The 18,043-nt window shown below is 47.9% G+C and overlaps 1 protein-coding gene and 1 pseudogene across 1 annotated transcript; one reads left to right on the forward strand and one right to left on the reverse strand.

Moving 5' to 3' along the window:
- Positions 1-704: 704 nt before the first annotated feature.
- On the reverse strand, positions 705-2,225 carry LOC120843316 (annotated as a pseudogene).
- Positions 2,226-8,682: 6,457 nt separating this feature from the next.
- LOC115311573 (glutathione S-transferase) lies at positions 8,683-14,165 on the forward strand. Its single transcript, XM_029970257.4, has 3 exons — positions 8,683-8,770; positions 12,271-12,564; positions 13,706-14,165. Exons 2-3 carry the CDS (start codon positions 12,299-12,301, stop codon positions 14,100-14,102), a joined length of 663 nt encoding a protein of 220 aa, XP_029826117.2. The 5' UTR covers positions 8,683-8,770; positions 12,271-12,298; the 3' UTR covers positions 14,103-14,165.
- The last annotated feature ends 3,878 nt before the right edge of the window (positions 14,166-18,043 follow it).

Genomic DNA, 18,043 nt, shown 5'->3' on the forward strand with positions numbered 1-18,043 from the left:
TACAAAACGTGATCTAGGATTTCTAATTTTACAAGAAAAAAACGACCTGTGAAATACACCTTTGACGAAATGTTTAGATTGCTATATACGTGCACGCGCCGATGTTTGTGAGTGCTTCCTCCGACTCCCGTTGGACGAGGGAGGGCTGTGTGCAAATCACTCCTCCGACGTCGGAAGTGACCTGGTCCCGTCGGAGTGGGGAGGCCTGTGTGGAAGACACTCCTTCGACGCCGGAAGTGATGCAGAACCGTCGGAGGAGAGACGCTCGTGTGGCCGTCTCTCCAGTCAACCTTTTTGCAACTGAATTATGCGCAGTTGTTGAAAACTATCTATTAGGTGCCCTAATCAATAATTCTGGTCACGTTTCAGGTCTTTGCAACAGCGAACACCCATCTAAGCGCGCGGGGGCTCTCGGCCGTCACTACCGTCGGTCACGTGACGCTGGTGAAGGGAGCCTAGACCGTCGTGCTGTGTTCCGCTCGCTGGCCGTGTAACGAAGGCTACGGGCACAAGATCAGCTACAAGAGTTTTTTTGCTTTTTTTCACAGGGCGAGCGCCCGGGCTCGAGAAGCGTGCCATGGGCTATGCAAGAAGGATGGATGGATGAAAACGTTTATTGGAAAAGAACTCCGATGACCGAAGTCATCGCAACGCGGTGACCTTGTGGTCTGGCGTCGTCTTTTGGGGAAATCGGGGAAGAGGGTTTAAATGCAGGAGGTCAGGCCGCCTGTAGGGCAGCGCTTTGTCCGTGTACTTCTTTCACTTGTCCTTTGTTCAATTTTTTGCGCTGTTTTCACGTTTGACGCCTGTAGAGATATACTCTAATAGTGATCTCAGCACCCGAGTCTCTCGTTGGGAATCACCCGCCGGGTGCGTCCAGTCCCGGAGATTGCTCGGCCGGTCGATTCGTTCCATCTTGCTGAAGATTAGGCACCTGTAAGTTTTGAGACCTCCGCAGTCCCAGAGTATGTAGTGCAAACTGGGGCGCGAGTCCTCCTCCCTGCAAAGTTTGCACCGGGGGTCAGGTGGTACTGCGTAAGGGTGTTCTTTCTTGAGGGCATAAAGTTCGAATTTGTATTGGGTGTTAGGAGTCACCGCTCCGCCAGTGCGAATGCGCCGTAGCAGCACCATTTCTTTTCTTCGAAATGTGTCCTTCGGGATAGGGTGTTCCTCTGGGGACCAGGATCTTCCTAGGAGGAGTTTCCTTGTTCGTTGATCTAGGCGCAGTTCTTCAACGGGGTTGTATGTATCCTGGTCCTCATGAGGATTGTCGTTGCACTCGCTCGGTTGCGGGTGTGACGGGCTGACGTCCGAAGGCCGGGGCTGCAGGGACGGTTGCGTGAAGTTTCTCATCGCCTGCTGCGCGGCTTCATGTGCAAGCTCGTTGCCGAGTATTCCCTCATGTCCGGGGACCCACCTGACGCTGATCCTGGCTCCCTTGTTCCGGTATAGTCGGATTGCGGAGTCAAAGATTACTTTTATGGTGGGACTTGCAGAGTACTTGTGTTGTCTAAGTTCTCTAACCAGTTCTTGGGAGTCTGTATAGAGAACTAGCTGCTGGTCAGTTCCTAAGTATAGGGTGTAGCCCCTTCAATGGCCTGTACGAGAGCCTTGCACTCTGCATATTCTGGTGTGTGATGGCCTAGGGGATTGCCTTGGGTCACTGTCCAGGTTGCGTGTTTCTTGAGGTAGGTGACTGCAGTGGCCCAGCCTGTGGTGCCGAGGCTAGCGTCTGCGTAAGCCACCATGTTGTTAGGGGTTGTTAGTATCTGTGCTAGGTCTTTCTTGTGTTGTCTTGCGTAATGTTCCCGGCGTTTCTTGTGTCCATCTGCATCCATGTTCTTAGGTAGGGGTTTGGAGCCTTCTGTGACATCGATGAGTTCCCATGGAGGGGGTCTTTTGGGGACTGGAGGATCTGCCTGAATTTGTACGCCCATGAATTTCGCAATCATCCTGCCTTCGTTTGTATGTTGTAGGCGAGAGGCTTGAGCGTCTTTCTGCTGCTCGATCAGATCCGCGATATTCGGGATGAAGATACACTTGGCCAGCTCCCCTCTCCGAGTGTGTTTCGGGAGTCCAAGGATAGTTCTTGCGTCATTTAGCAAGGTCTTCAGTCGGTTGTGATGTCGCCGGGTGAGAGGATAAAATCCCGCCGCATAAGTAATTTTTAAGACTAGCACTGACATGACCAGCTTCTTTGCAGTCTTTTCCCCCACGCCGCCCATCTTGGGTGAGATGCGCTTAACCAAATTGATGCCTTGTTTCCATTTTTTTAAGTGTTTCGGTGATCCAGGCTGTGGTGTTCTTTGGCCAGTATCCAAAGTTTACTCCTAAAATTTTTATGGAGTCTTCTCGTTGGATTGGGTTTCCGGCAAAGGTGAGCCCTATGTTTTTGTTGTTCTAATTCCTTCCATATATTGTGTACTTTGTTTTTTCCCCAGGTGAAGGGTACATTCCTACTCCGTGAAGATATAATTCGATGGTGTTGAGTCCTCTTTGCAGGGCTGCTGCTTGCAGTTCGGGGTTCCCTTCGTGAGTCCATATGGTCACATCGTCTGCGTACGCAGTGGCTTTGAGGTGGGGAATTTCATACAGTTTCCATAAGAGCGGTGCCATTACCATATTGAATAGAGTTGGGGATAGTACGGCTCCCTGCGGAACGCCAATGTTTTCGTGTGTGCGTCCTTCCCTGCCGTCTTTGCCACAACCAGCTCTAATCTTGTAGGTGCGTCCCGTGAGGAAGGATTTGCCAAAGTCGGGTTGTTTTCCGTCAGGACCCTGTTGTTCCATCTTGTCTATTATGGACTCGTGGGAGACAGTATCGAAGGCCTTTTTGATATCTATGGATGCAATCACTCGCATTTATTTCTTGGCTGGGTGCATGTCAACGACGTCTTTATAGATCATAGATAAGCTGTCATGAGTGCTGAGGTTTGCCCTAAAACCTGTTTGCGTGGGGTGAAAGATGCCTAGATTTTCTGCGTTGTATTGGATTCTGGCAAGCACCATACGTTCAAGGAGCTTACCCATGATTGATGTAAGCGAAATTGGTCGTACGTTTTTGGGGTCCCTCGCTGGTTTCCGTGGCTTGGGTATGGGAGTGACGAGGGAGAGCTTCCATTCTTCGGGCAGCTGCCCTGATTCCCATATGTCGTTGAACCATTTTAGAATAACGAGTTTGGTTGTATGGGGTGCATTTCTAAGCATCGAGACCTTAATGCCATCGTGGCCTGGTGCACTTTTGGTTCGGCAGTGGTGAATCGCAGCTCCAAGTTCCAACTCAGTAAAGGGGAGGTCTTGGGGTTTTTCCGATGGTCCTGCATGCTTGGGTAGATATATCTTGGATTTTGGTTTGGTGGTGGGTTGCGGGAAGAAAGTTTCGCCCAGTTTGTCTAGGATGTCCACTGTTGCTTCGTTGGAGAGAAGGGCTATGGGATGGGCTGACTCCCTTTCGTTTTCCCAGCATAGAGTTGAACGTTCTCCATACATCCCCAATGCTAATGTTCTTGTCGAAGGTTTCGCAGTAATCCCACCATCGTTCGGTGGCTAGTTGTCATGAATATTTGTTAGCCTCCTCAGTTAGTCGGTTGACTTTGTCGAGATGTTTCTTTAGTTTTCCTTTACGGTACTTTTCCAGAGCTCTGGTTCTCTTGTCCCGAAGGGCCAGGAGGTGGTAGTCTGGTTCAGGTGTGTCATCCCTGACTGCCTTACTTCAGTGGCCAGGTGGGTGGCTGCCGTTAGCAGTGCGGTGACCTGGTGTGGCTGCAGGTCTTCCCTTTGCTCTTCCAGGTTCTCTCTAAACTTGTTCCAGCTTATGGTTTGAGTGGGACGTTTGGGTTTGAGGTTGTTGCTTCCGATTGCCGCATCAATAATTATCGGGAAGTGATCACTACCCCACGCATCCCGCATCGTGTCCCAGCTGAGCTTGCGGGCTGTGAGCCTGTGACTGGAGTTGCTAAAGTGAGTCGATGATGGAGTCAGTTTGATTGCTTGCTGTAGCATGCCTCGTTGGTTTGGTAGTGTCGTTTAGCAGTTCGAGTTCATTGTGCTCTATGATTTCAAAGAGTCTTCTGGTTTTCTGGTTAAGCTGGTTATTGTTCTAGTCTTCGAGTTTCGTGTTACAGTCTCCACCCAGAATGAGGTAGTCATCCGGGTATTCATTCTTTAAGTGGGTGATCCATTGAAAGTTCCATTGACTGCCAGGGCATGTATATACTGAGGCTACAACGAGTCGTCTCTTGGTTGCATGGAGAGCAATTCTCACTGCAGTAATCTCTTGGGAGTCTAAACACCACTGGGATGTATCCAGCTGAATGCATGGCAGGTTCTTGCTTACCAACAGGTTGACTTGTGCCCTGACTTCCCATTCCCCAGGTCTGATATGTGCAGTTGCGAGATTCTTTTGTTTAATGGAGGGATTTGAGAATTTCAAGTACCCTGATAGTTCGATGTCATTTGTTCTAGTTTCTGTAGCAGGAGGATATCAAACTTGTAATCTTTGATGTACACGAGTAGTTCGGACTTGCGTCGTGGGAGGCTGCGACAATTCCATTGCAGGATTTGCAACGAGCCCGTCCGATCGTGGTTAGCAGACATGTTCGGGCATAGCCTGGCTTGTCGTAGGTGCTGGTCCAAGCTTCTGGAGGATTGTTTGCTGGAATTGCTGCATTTGTTGTGTTTGTTGCATTTGTTGCTGCATCTGTTGTTGCGTTTGCTGCATTTGTTGTTTCATCTGTTGTTGGATCTGTTGTTGAAACTGGAGGAACATCTGTTGCCAGTTTATCTGATTCGTTGGTGCCGCTTGCTTTGGTGGAGTGGGCTCCCTGGTGGAGATTACTCGCTGTTCCTGCGAAGCTTCTCGAATCTCGACGGGTTTGCTCACTTCTTGCTGATTCGCATCTTGGATTGCCTTGCGGGTTTCCATTGCTTCCTTGAGACGCCTGGCGATAGCTGCCTTGCGGGCTTCTCGTTTTTTGTTTGTCCTCTTCGATCTTCCTCTCAAATTTAAGGATATCTGCTTTCATTTGTTTCAGGATTGCTGTGTCTGATTTGTCTTCGGCTTCCATGGCGTGTACAGGGGGAATAGCGCTTTGTTCCCCCGAACCTCTGTGTTAACAAGTTCCATGGCGTGTAGTTCCTTCTGCCAGGCCTTGATTTCTGCTTCGTCGTTAGCGTAGTAACCCTTGTTTCCATCTCAGCGGGCCATGTGTGCGTAGCTGGGGCCTCGATGGTTGTTGCGTCGTAGAGATGATGAACGGTGACGAGAATTGGTTCCTTCAAGTTTTTGGCGCGACTGGCCTCTAGACTTTTCTTCAGCGGTGCGTGCTCCGTGGTAGGCGTCGTTCTTAGTTCTCTCATTGTTTGAGAGAATTCCTGGTTGTTTCAGTGTCGGGTAGTCTTCCAGCGTTACCCTCGGCGGTTTCTGCGTGTTTGAGGTGCTTCCTCCTTTTCCCTTGCTTCCCCTGGCTCCTCCTCCTTGTGCTCTCGCTAGAAGTATCAAATTGACACCCTGGCGTGTGGGGAAGTTGGGTCTGCGGCCAAGTGGGTTGATGCTTTGCAGTTGGTGCAATATTGCCGTTCGCACACGTGTCCTTCTAGGAAGAGACGACCGCAATCCCTGCGTCGGGGTTTGCGCGTGCATACGTTTTCCTTGTATCCGAGGCCTTGACACCTCTGGCACATCATGGTTGTTGGTTTGTAGAGTGTGACTCGTATGTTTAGGCTATGATAGACAATGCTTCTCGGTGGTCTTTGCCCACGAACGTGACAAGGGCGAGGCCTCGACCGCCGAGAGGCCTAGCATGTATGATTTCGTGGGGTCGGCTTGAAAGAGCTTCTTCTAGCTGTTTCGATGTCTCTTGCGGGTCTATTCCGTGTGCTACTCATCTGCACGTGTCCCTTGGTGGTGTTTCGTGTCCGACGACCTCAACTGCTTTCTCAGGCGCTTTGATCGACGTTACCTTGAGCAGTAGTGCAACGTGTTTTCGGTCTCGTACCGTTACGGTAATTGTGTTGGCTGCCTTGTTCACGCGAAATGTCGGTAGCTCTGTTTTCTGGCATGCGGCCAGGTTTAGGCCTAGTTTCGTTAGAAAGTTTCTTTGTAGAGATGCTGCTGGAATGCTTGCGAGATTGTACGGTTCCTTCGAGTGGAAGACGACATTGAAGCGTTCCTCTGGTTGGTCGCTGTTTGGGTCCATAGCCGCGGCAGCAAGAAAATTGGAAAGAATCGTACTTGCCCTTTGCTTCTTTTTTTCCATAATGGACTTCTTGCCACGTCTGCTCACAGTCATCGTTCGTATCTTCTGGTCCATTGCTCGTTTCGTAGGTGTCCATATTGGTTCCAGCTTGGAGCTCCGACAAGTCAGACAGGTTTGAGCATGTACTGGTTCCGCTGGGTTTTCTCGATCTCTTGCTAGAGACATTGTCATTTTCATTCAGTGAAGCAACGTCGGTGGCAGCGCGTCGCCGGGTAGGTTTGGCGATAGGGTGTCGTGGAGTAGCCGGATTCATGTACCGGTGCTTAGCGAAAATACTCGCCCCAACGTTAGAGTTGGATTCAGAGAGGGTCTGGGTGATTACATGCAGTTCCCTGCTGGGCTTCGGAGGTTGCGATAGCGGGCTGGGTTGGTACCAAAGCCGTGGGGGTTGGCGACGCCATGCCACGCTAAGCCCAACGTTGGGCTTACCGTTCGGCTGGCCTGTCGTTCTCAGATTTGAAGATTTTCGAAGAAAATTGGATTTCTTCGCAAGAAAACTCACTTGGCGTATTCCCGTGATGTTCCGGAAAGTCAAGGAGCCATTTTCACATCACAAATGACTCCCAGAATCGGTGCATTGAAGCTTATTGAGTGGAGCTCGAAGAAAAAAATCTCTTCTACTGACATGAATGAAAACGGCACCCATGCAAGAAGGAGCCGAGTAGCTCAGAGAAGCGCGTAGCATGCGTACGCACGCGACGCACGCGCTAGCGCCACGCCAGTCACGCCCGCAATAATAACGTCACGTGACATAAAGACATGTATCTATTTGTATCGATACTATTTTCATAGCTCATGACTTTTGCTGGGCCGCTCCTGTTGCAAATAAACAGATTTCGCTACAAAAATGCTTAGTCATGTGACCTTTTTTTTTTGTAAGGCTACATTACAATCAGACTAGCTAGTTTTTATTTTTATTGATTTTTAAAGATACATTATGTAATAATGATTTCTATTCCCAATTTATAATTAACAAAATGGCGTCACTTCCGTTACTCACTTCCGGCGTCTCGTGTTTAGCGCGTTCTTGTACGTACTGTTGCAGTCGACCACGCAGCCATTACTGTGGCTTTTTTTTGATGCGGAATAGCAATCTCAGAAATTACAGCGCTAACCTGCTACAACGCACAATCAACGCAGCGACCACACCACAGAAGCTTCCGAGTTTGGGGATGAAACGGACGCGTGGGCGGAGAGAAATAAACAAACTGAACTGAAACGGACCCGTTGGCCGCTAGGGGCACCTTGGTCGTGGCTTGAATTAGGTCCCGATACATGCATGTGAGAAAAAAAATAAGATGTCCTATTTGAACCCGAGACCCAGTAGAAATAAAATGACTGACGCACACACACACAGGCACATTCTCAAGTGTAGGGTATGGAAGTCATTCACCAGCTTGCCTGCGTGTTCACCCTTTTATCATAAAATAAAACCTGCTTGTCGCATACTCATAACAAGCATTCACCTCCTTATTTGTGGCATTCTATAGCAGATTTGCTAACAGCGCTGTTGCAAGAAAGCTGGTCAAATGCAACGTATAATTTTCAAAAAAAAAAAATAGTGATTACACTTTTGGCTGTTGTGGTTCGTTATTTGAGGCCATTATTACCAGGTACTTTTCACGCTTGTCTGTCACAGACATGTCACCGCATATTTCGTATACTCTACGCACGAATACGCAATAATGTTTCGTAACATTCTTACCGGAAGCGGTAGTTTCGTTTATGTCCGCAAAGAGAATCAGGTCGTCACTTCGCTCCCGATAGAGTTAACAAATCACAAGTTATGACGTTGCTTCCAATAGAAGTTAAATAGAATAAACGTAGAGGTTTAACTAGGACTGATTGCTTGTACAGATGATCAAGGCCAACTTTCCAGATTGCAGTATACCTTCCAGGCGCTCCAAAATCCGCGTATAGCGCGGTCCTGTGAAAAATGATCGTTCTTTTTTTTCTTTTTTTTTTTGTGGCGGTATTTGTTTATTTGGAGCACTAACCTAAAAACTAAAATATGATGACCGCCATTACCCTCTCAAAATAAAATGTGAAGAAAATAAAAAGACGCCGATGTCGTGTTCCTGCTAATGGTGTCGCGCTGTGCGAGTTCTATTCTAACGGAACCGTTGCATGAGGAGTCAAGGGACGGGTGGTATTTCTCGACCTTGCCTTCCTTCCAAACTTCTCCGCGCGGACTTGCTCCCCGAGTGGGGTGATATAAATAAGCACACGAGACACCGCCGACTCGTCAAGAATGAAGAAGCTCAAGGCCGTGGCGGAGGGAACCACGATCTTTTTGTGTTTGTCTTCCGCGCGTGGTTTCACATGTCCTCTCTTGCCGTTTGTGTATGTGTGTCTGTGCGCATGTGTGTATGTATGTGTGTGTTTGTGTGTGTGACCACGTGGCTCTTGATGTGGGTAGAGCTATAAGACAGTGGCGCCTCTGCGGTGACCCGATAAACAAGGTGCAAAGGAAGTGGCACGGCACGATATTCACTCGTTGGCAGGATTGCACAGTGAGTCCGTGTCTTCCCTTTGTCTCTAGCCTTGTTTTTTTCTCGCTTGGTTTCACTTTCATTTTGTTAATTTGAGCGTGCTGTGTTTTATTGTTACGTGGGGTATAGTGAATGGGGTGGGATATAATTTTTAGAGAAGTTCAGTAACCAATTTTGTATAGTACAAAGAAAGACATGCGTCTATACGACAAGTACAGGTGCAAAATTTCTCGATCAGCTTCTAAGAGTCCTTCTGGTAAAGCAAATCGCCGATAAATACCGATCTTATAGCTAAGTGGATAATATACAACCGTCTGCATGAATGGCACGCCCGACATATATCACTATCTAGTGCGTGCAGGGCATCCGTGTACATTTCACTCAACTGTAATCAGTATTTATTTATCGTCGATATGTTTTATTGCGTTCCAGTATTTTGATCGCTAAAACAGGTGATAACTAAAAAAAAGAAAGAAAAAAAGAAAGCCGTTTACAACTCCCTCTAATGCCGAATTAGAGCGCAGCTCTTGAGGAGGAGGAGGGCAGGGTATGCCCCTCCTCATCCGTACCCTCCCCTCCTTTCATCCTCCTCCTCTCTTGAGGTATTTCGATTTTGCGATATACCGTACTAAACAATCTTAAAAAGATATATATATATATATACTTTTTTTTATTCTTACACTTTTGTTTAAAAAAACCGTGAACGATAACTAATGCGGGTTTGTGCAGGTGGGCTACACGACCAGGCGGACATTGTGTGGGTGGCTAATCTTTGGGACAAGTGAGCTAATTAACTAAATTCGTTAATTAACTTTTTAATTAGTGGAAATAGACGAATGGCTCCAATCAGAAACTTGCTGAGCGTCATCCAAAACCCCTAAATCAGTAATTTTTAGAAAGACTTTGAGCGCCTGAGAAGCGCAACAGTGCGCTGAAGTTACCACTCATCATTCGCCGAGTTCCTTCCGTAGCTAGACCTCAGTGATTGGGTCACCGAGCGGATTGTGGCTATACTTGGAGTGCAGGATGCAAGAATTACTGACAGCATAGGGGCGTGGCCTCTTGTGTTCACGTTTCTTGCCTCGTAATTGGTTCTTCAGCGCTCTGATCAACGAATGACGCATTTTCATTGGCTTCAGAGCGATAATAAGCTGTACGCAACCCACCCCGTCCGTCGTTTTTTAAACATCATTCTCTCTCTCTTACTCCCTCTTTCTCTCTCCTTCTGAGCCCGAGATTGACGTTCCGAGAAACTCGTCCCTACTTTTATCACGAAATGTTTTATACACCCTAAAAAAAAAAAAAAAATCTGGTCGTAAAAGAACTCTTATCGGTTCTTCTGCTTTTCTACGAAAAACCCCCTAAAGGGGTTCTTCTTAGAAAAGGAACCTATAAGGGGTCGTCTAAGCTCCTTCATTGATGCGAAAGAATTTTTCATCATCCAGTTGCCACTCTAGTGCGCCATGTGGCGGTATTGCTTGAGGCGAAACCGTTCTTGACGAGCCGGGAGGGTTCTTGGGGCGTTGAAAAACCTTTGAAGAACGGATTTTTTTTTTTTAATTTGTACTGTCTGTAAATTCTGCATGCAGTTGCAGTTAGACTATGCGACAGGCCTCCCTGAATCTGGGATACCGACGCAAGACCCCATTCACACGGTCAACATAAAGCCACCTTTAACATAGGTCCCTTTGCTATCGGCGAATCAGCCCGTGCTCTTGGGTCGCGAGCACACGCCACGCGCGGAAGATGGTTAATCGATTGGCCGTAGAGAATAAAGGTCCCTTAGCTAAAGGTACCTTTACGGTCGTGTGAATGGAGTATTAGCACCTTCAGCAGGGCGACTGGCAAACTGTTACGAGCGGTGAAAGCTACTCGCCAGAGCTACATGCGCGATTTTTTTTAACTGCACAGCTGTGCCCCGTACGGCCACTCGATCCCCTCCCCTATAGGAGCCGTGTTTGTGCAGAGTCAGACTACAATTGACATAGAGGCTTATTTGGGGTGAACGCAAGTCTACATGCACATTTCTATCATTCGCTTAACTTTGCTTTAAATGCTGACGTCTCAACGGGATTAAAAGGGAACTCCGGCTATTTTTCTCATAGTTTTCGATTCGGCTAGATATTGGCAGCCAGCATCATAACACCTTCACAACTGATAGCCGAAATATTTTATAAAAATAAAATGTTTTCTTGAAGTGATTAAATTTTCAAGTTACGCCAGCCGCGAGTGTTCATGGAGGCGACTCTCTATGGCAGCAAGAAAAAATCCCTACTTTTCCCTACTCAAGTACGTCACACACCGGCGGGCAGGCGGACGAGTGACCCGGGCAGCCCCCAAGCGGCTCTCCGGGCACCAGCGACCGAGATTATTTGTTCACAGCTTCAAGGTTGAAAGTTCCTTTGCACTGGGCAGCAATTTCTGCTGCGTGATAGTTTGTAGGAACAGTGCCGGGAAAAGCTAATTTTTACCCTCGATTTTGTGGAGAGAAAAAAAGCGCGCTCCCCGGGCAGCAACGGAGTCCAGCCACGTCAAGGTGCTTTTGCGCGGGCTGTGTGCCGAGAGAACTAGTGTCACATGAATGATACTCGCTTATGCTCAGAATAGTTTCTATAGCTATGGGCTTGAGCACGGGGCTACGTACTTCATAGCCCCGTGCTGCGAGGTGAGTATCCTTCTGCGGCTGGAACGTCTTGGAGAGCGGCAAACGCTGACTCAAGCTGGCTGGGACCACTACAACATCCGCCCAAAGAGGAGCGCTAACAATATCGAGAAAAATAGGGCACATTCTGGCACTATAGTCGACATTTGGTGCAATCACATTTGTTGGTCACAATTGCTTCGGTGAGATTTTATATATATATATATATATAGGCAAAGAGAGAGAAAAAAAACAAAAAAACGTAGCGCTGGATGACGAAAAGTAAAAAAGGTCTGTCTCAGTCCCAAACGTCGACGAACTTTACGAATAATATGTTTTAAAAACTCCAACAACCGTCTCAAGTGCGTTTTCTTTCTTTCTTTCTTCCTCTCTCTCTCTCTCTCTCTCTCTCTATATATATATATATATATATATATATAAGGGGGGAGGGTGTAGCCCTTACACCCCCTGTCACATATACGACACCCCAAAACTTCAGTTGGACGTACAGCGGACTGACGTTGAACCGACGCTACCAACTCTCCCGAGCGGCTTGATAACCGAGTTGTGCAACTTTCTAAAATAGCTAAAGTAAGTGTGCCTAGACTTGAGAGTGTTTCCAACTACTCGATTTGGGTCACGCGGTTTACGAACCTCGTTTGCGATACAAGGCGCGACGAGGAGGCGCGAATGTCGATCGTCCGCAAGCGTCCGCGCCTCTGCTTCGTCTCTCTGCCCCCGCTGCCCTCCTTGAAATGACGACAGCCCACACATGCACCAAACCCGCGCTGAAGTCGCCCGCCATCAAACTGGAAGTACTCTGCACGGTTTGAGATACTCCCTTCTTAAATTTCTCTTTATGTCGTCTCGCTTCCTGCAGAGCCCCTGACTTCCCCAGCAGGAGCCATATGGCCCCGACACTCGGCTACTGGAATGTACGGGGTCTTGCCCAGCCGATCCGCAACCTGCTCATCTACAAGGGCGTCAACTTCGAGGACAAGCGGTACACGTTCGGCCCGCCGCCCAACTTCGACCGCTTCGACTGGCACGGCGAGAAGCACTCCCTGGGTCTCAAGTTCCCCAACCTGCCCTATTACATCGACGGTAACGTCAGGCTGACGCAGAGTATTGCCATCCTCCGCTACCTGGCCAGGAGGCACGACCTAGCCGCCAAGTGAGTATAGTGTATACGCTCTAAAGCCGGGGTCACAATGCTTATACACATCGTACAAAAGACACTCGGCATATTCAGACTGGAACGCAAGTAACCGCGAGATCCGTGCTTTCATAGCCTCTCTATACTCAAAAAGCCTGGCAGTTCGACGACGGAGCCATAGAGTGCCCCGTCGCAGATTTGGAGCGCGAGGATCTGGTGGCACAGAGCACCAAAGAGCCATTTCTCAGGGAACCTGGATGTCAGCGCACAGATTTTGCAGCGTGGCCGCACCGGGGCGCCAGTCACACGACTCCCCTCTCATCCGTTGTCTGCCGCTCACCTTTTCCATTTCGATGGCCGCTTATCGTGGCGATCTGCCAGGCTTTGTCAGTAATCTAACCCGTCGTAATCACGACGGGGACAATGTCCGTTGTGCTGTTCGTCGCAATTGCTTCGCAATGATTCTACGCCGGCTATCGAAGAAGCTTTCCGGATTCGCAACCGTCCTAAACTCGGTCGTAATCACGACGTGGACACTGTCCGCATACATGTGCTGTTCGTCGCCATTGCTTCCCGCTGATTCTGCGCCGGCTACCGCTAGGTGGCGGCGAACCATAGGCGATCGCCACGACGCGGCCGGCTCGCCCGCTTCCTATAAACTGCGATAAACTCCGAATTCTCGACAAATAAAAAAACTGCGAAAAACACCCTTCGAATTGGACGAAATATCAACTCCGAAAACATGGAATCCAAAGTATGAGAAAGGGTATATTCAGACAGAGGTCTCAAAGCTTTAAAAAATATATATATATATATATATTTAAGAAACCCCGTTAAGGTGAAGTAAGTAATAAACTTAGTAAAAAAGAATGTAAGCTAAATTATTTAAAAAGGTAAGTAAAAACTAGAAATAAAAATGCAAGAAATACAAAATACAAGAATTACGCCCTCTTACGGTCGATCTGAAAATGCTGCTAAGTGGTGTGCACAAACAAGTTGGCAAGTCCATAACTGATATAGTACTCACTTCCAAGACACCATACAATTGATGATCTTGCCAATTGTATGGCGTCTTTTGCTCACGCCACTGCTCAGTGTTTCAAGTTCGACCGTAAGAGAGCGTAATTTTTTAGGGGGTCTATTTCATTTCGTTTCGCAGAACAGATGCAGAGACTGCCGAGTTGGACATGCTGGAACAGCAGGCTAAGGACCTCTCCTGGGGCCTCGCTATGACGGCGCTGAACCCGGCCTTCCACGAAATACGCAAGAAGTACGAAGACAGCATGGCGAACCTGCTCAAACCGTGGGCGGATCACCTGCAAGGAAAGACTTGGGTGCTGGGCGATCGTCTCACCTACGTCGACTTCCTCCTCTACGAAGCCCTGGACTGGAACTGCCTGTTCAAAGCCGAGGCATTCTCCGCCTTTCCGGTGCTGCTTGACTACCTAAGGAGGTTCGAAGAACTGCCCAACATCAAGGAGCACATGGCGTCGTACAACTACAGCAAGTGGCCGCTCATGGGTCCCATGGTCAAGTGGGGACACAAGAAGGAATGACCGTTGCTTGAACTCTCGTTGTTCGTTTTCGTGTGCAGCAAGTAATAAATGTACAAAAACGATCTTCGCAAACAACAAAGCATGGAAGGATCGATAGAGAAATGATCATGACATGGGCGTTAAGCCTCGTTTACATTTGCGGAAAGCTGGACGCTCCGTCCACATTTGTTGCCGCCGGTCTCGTCATTGTGGCTCCGCACTCCTTGAAAAAAAACAAAAAAAAGCCTCCATAAAGGGAGGAGCGCTCTTGACAAGTATGTTCCTTCAGAAAGGGAGAAATATCCGTTCCTGAAAGCAGAGAAGCAAGGTTCCTCCGCCGTCTGCTTCTCATCGTGGCGGCCCCGAATCGAGCCACTCCAGCTCAATAACTTATAAGGCTTAACGAGGACGCTACGTCTGTTGTACGGGGCGAGAGGAGCAACAAATAAAAGCGTAACGCGAGCTTTCCGCAAACTGCATTTACTTCCTAAGCTATAGCTTTCCCGCAGGTAAAGCAACTTGCGTTTTGAAAGTAGTCACCCAATCTTCTCGTCGCCAGCACTGCCATGTTAAACAGAGACAACTGACACCTAGTTACTTCGCGCACTTTACGTGTTACCTTTGCTCTTCCTCGAGCCACAATGCCCCAATTCCTTCGTCAGCACCAGTGTTGTGCCCGTTACCGAAAATAAGTAGCGAGATAGCGTTACTCGTTTGCTTGGAAAAAAGCGAACGCGTTACAGAGCTCCGTTACCATTTTGCAAATGTAACGAAATACTAGTGTCGTTACTTGCCATGATTAACGAACGCTACTTTTACGTTAGTTTGTCGTTACTTTGTATTTCAATGTTGGTATATGACAGCTGTTGGTATATGACTGTAGCGCCTCAACCACAAATGACTTCACAATATTGTCGAACCGTTCTTGAGAAACGAGAGCTTGATGGATACAGTCGATCTTCATCTGCTTCAGCAAGTGCGTTTTGGGACAGTGGGTTTTAGTCTCGGTCTTTCGTTTCTTTGAAAGCACCTCAAACTCGGATAGCTTCTGCAAACAAAAAAACTGGCTAAAAAAAAAAAAATAGGACTGATGCGAAGCACCGTTGTTAATTTATAGTTATCAGTGGTCTGGTACAACGAAATATTAACTAAATAAACAGCATCATGAATTAGTATAGTAAAAACTGTCTAAGTAAATCGCAAACTTAAGCAAATATCAAATAGGCGTGTTTGTATATAACTGCCACGATTGATTTACCCTTCTTCTGAATATAAAAGCAAACTAAATTAAACCGTTTTCGAAAAGTTTTCGCTGGCTTATATTAATGAGCATTTTGAGATGTAGCTGAAAACCTCTGCGACTAACAAAACGATCACGAAAGAAAGTTGCGTTCGTTTGGCTAACAAAACTTAACCACGGCATTTTAACAAAAACAAAAGCTAAGTGACATGGAAAAATAACTTACCTTAATGTGCTTTTTCATATCATAGTTCGATGTCCCGGGTGTGCTCAGCAGCTTGAGTTTTGGCATACAGAGTAGACATATTAACAGCAAATTGTCGGACTTATTTTACCTCAGTTCAAACATAGCACTTAGCCCGGGCCATGGTAACGGAGTTTCGGTGGCCGTTGCCATCTCTCACGAAAGTGAGTGCGAGATAGCAGTAAAATGAACTTTTATAACAAGCGTTCCAAAATGGCTTTGTTGGTTAGAGGCAGACTTTGCATGACAGAGACCACCTGTACGGTACGCGTACTGCTCACAAAAGGCACACCTCATAACCACGTCTGTTTTAGTTACTGTCGGCTTTTTACACAAGCAACAAAAATAGGACACTGATTGCTTATAATAACCAATAATTATAACCAAAGAAAGTAAGGGCGAAGCAGACGAAAGCCATATCACTATCACTGCTACGAATATGTCCCTGCTAGAAGAATGGTACAGTAACCTTCACGCACAACCAGGAACTGCGAGAAAGAAAAGGCGGGCGCAGCGTCCAACAATAGATAATTCGGTATTTGAATGCCAGGGAGTTGGGGGCATGCTTTTTTGTGGAAGACTACGGTATTTACGTATGACGAACTGCGATACAAAGAGGGTGCCGTCCGTGGTGGTGACGCAGTCTTTTGTCTAATCTTTTAGGCGCTATAGAAGAAAGGATGCCCAGAAGATTTAGTGGGAGGCGACCTTTTGAACGGGAGTCGTTTTCCAGCGAGAGGCCGCACCTTTGTACCACGGCGGCAGGGATTCTAAAATATAGTGACATCTTTCTGGTAACGATCGCCGTTTAGTGCTGCGATAACCTCGCCACGTGTTTTGTTTCAAAGCGTGGGAACGTCAACGCTTTCAAACTTGGAGTTTATCCTTTCTGTTGTTGACAGAACGAGAATTTATTTGTTCTGAAGAAAGAGGTGTGACCAGCTAGAGTAGCGAGGGACGCTGAAGTAAAATCCTTCGAGCGGCGGCGGACTGTCGCCTTCTGAACGGATGTCTCTTTCCAGCGAGACGGTTGCTCAGGGTACTGCGACGGCGATCCTAGCAGCTTCCCATACAAAGACTGCACCAATGACGCTTAGGAGTTCCGCGCAGCGATAATCTCACGCCTTTTGGGCCCGGCCGTGGGAACGTTAAAAGTTGCTTCCTAAGGAGTTTGAAATGACGTTGCTTATACATAGCTTTGTTGGGGTTTCTTTGCCACTTTTACATTGTAAAAAAATATAAAAAAAAGTTTGTTTTCAAACAATCATGCGGCCATGTTTAATTAAAAGTAACGCGTACAGGGGTAACGTAATTCGGTAGGAGATACCGTGAAATAGTAACAGCATTACTTTAGTAGTTAGTCATTTGGGATTCTAACGTTAGTAAACAAAATAACGCGCATTCCGCTGAACTGCATCCCGCAGTCCAGCGGAATGCGCGCTCCGGGATGTAACGCTGTCATCTTGCTCGTTTAGGCTGCGTCGTTGCCCCCCCCCCCCCCCCAAGAGCTCCCTGTAATCTGCAATCCGCACAGTCAGCGGAAAGCAGCGAGGTCGCAAGGCGGCGGTACCAAGATCAAGATCATCGGTGAAGGCAACGGCGCATGCCCGTGGACCGAAGATCGACCACGAAGGACACAAAAGGCAGCTGCTGCTATTCAACAGTGCAGTCCAGCGGAATGCGCGCGCTCCGGGATGTAACGCTGTCACCTTGCTCTCTTAGGCTGCGTCGTTGCCCCCAAGAGCTACCTGTAATCTGCAATCCGCACAGTCAGCGGAAAGCAGCGAGGTCGCAAGTCGGCGGTACCAAGATCAAGATCATCGGGAAAGGAAACGGCGCATGCCCGTGGACCGAAGATCGACCACGAAGGACACAAAAGGCAGCTGCTGCTGTTCAACAGTGCAGTCCAGCGGAATGCGCGCTCCGGGATGTAACGCTGTCACCTTGCTCTTTTAAGTAAGAATATAATTATCTTATACTGGTGAGCAGTTGTCTTCATTCCGCTGAACTGCACTGTGTGTGACATGGCGAGTAAGAGCGATTGTCTAGTTTGCTTTAAGGGCGTGTCGACGGTCACTGCCTTTTTGAAATGTGCCGAATGCTCGAACCTTTACCACATCGGAAAGTGTTCCGGCGTTGCAAAAAAAAAAAAAAAAGCTCACAAGGACATGCCGGCTGGGGCCCTGAGCGCCTAGATTTGTACCGCATGCAGAGTCAACCGACAAAGACTCTCGGGTGAAACTAGGGAGGATGTGTGTAGTGCAGGTAAGGAAACCATTGGCGGTTCTGGCGGGCAGGGCCTAGAGGCTTTAGTGGCACAAATTACGGAAGTAAATGCAAAACTGATGACAGTCCTTAACCGGATAGAAAAAATTGAGAAAGCTTTAGATGGTGCAGGGTGCAAAGCATGACAGCATTCTCACGAAGCTAGAAGTGGACGAGGAAAAGGTGAATGGAATGGAGACTGCTCTCGCTGCA

This window comes from Ixodes scapularis, unplaced genomic scaffold (assembly GCF_016920785.2).
Source record: "Ixodes scapularis isolate PalLabHiFi unplaced genomic scaffold, ASM1692078v2 PGA_scaffold1__304_contigs__length_218370807, whole genome shotgun sequence".
NCBI lineage: Eukaryota > Metazoa > Arthropoda > Arachnida > Ixodida > Ixodidae > Ixodes > Ixodes scapularis.

Excerpts from the sequence above, each read along its gene's own strand:
- LOC115311573 (XM_029970257.4), top strand. The coding sequence starts at position 12,299 with ATGGCCCCGACACTCGGCTACTGGAATGTACGGGGTCTTGCCCAGCCG. Across the intron at positions 12,565-13,705 it reads AGGCACGACCTAGCCGCCAA|AACAGATGCAGAGACTGCCG; the intron begins GTGAGTATAGTG and ends TTCGTTTCGCAG.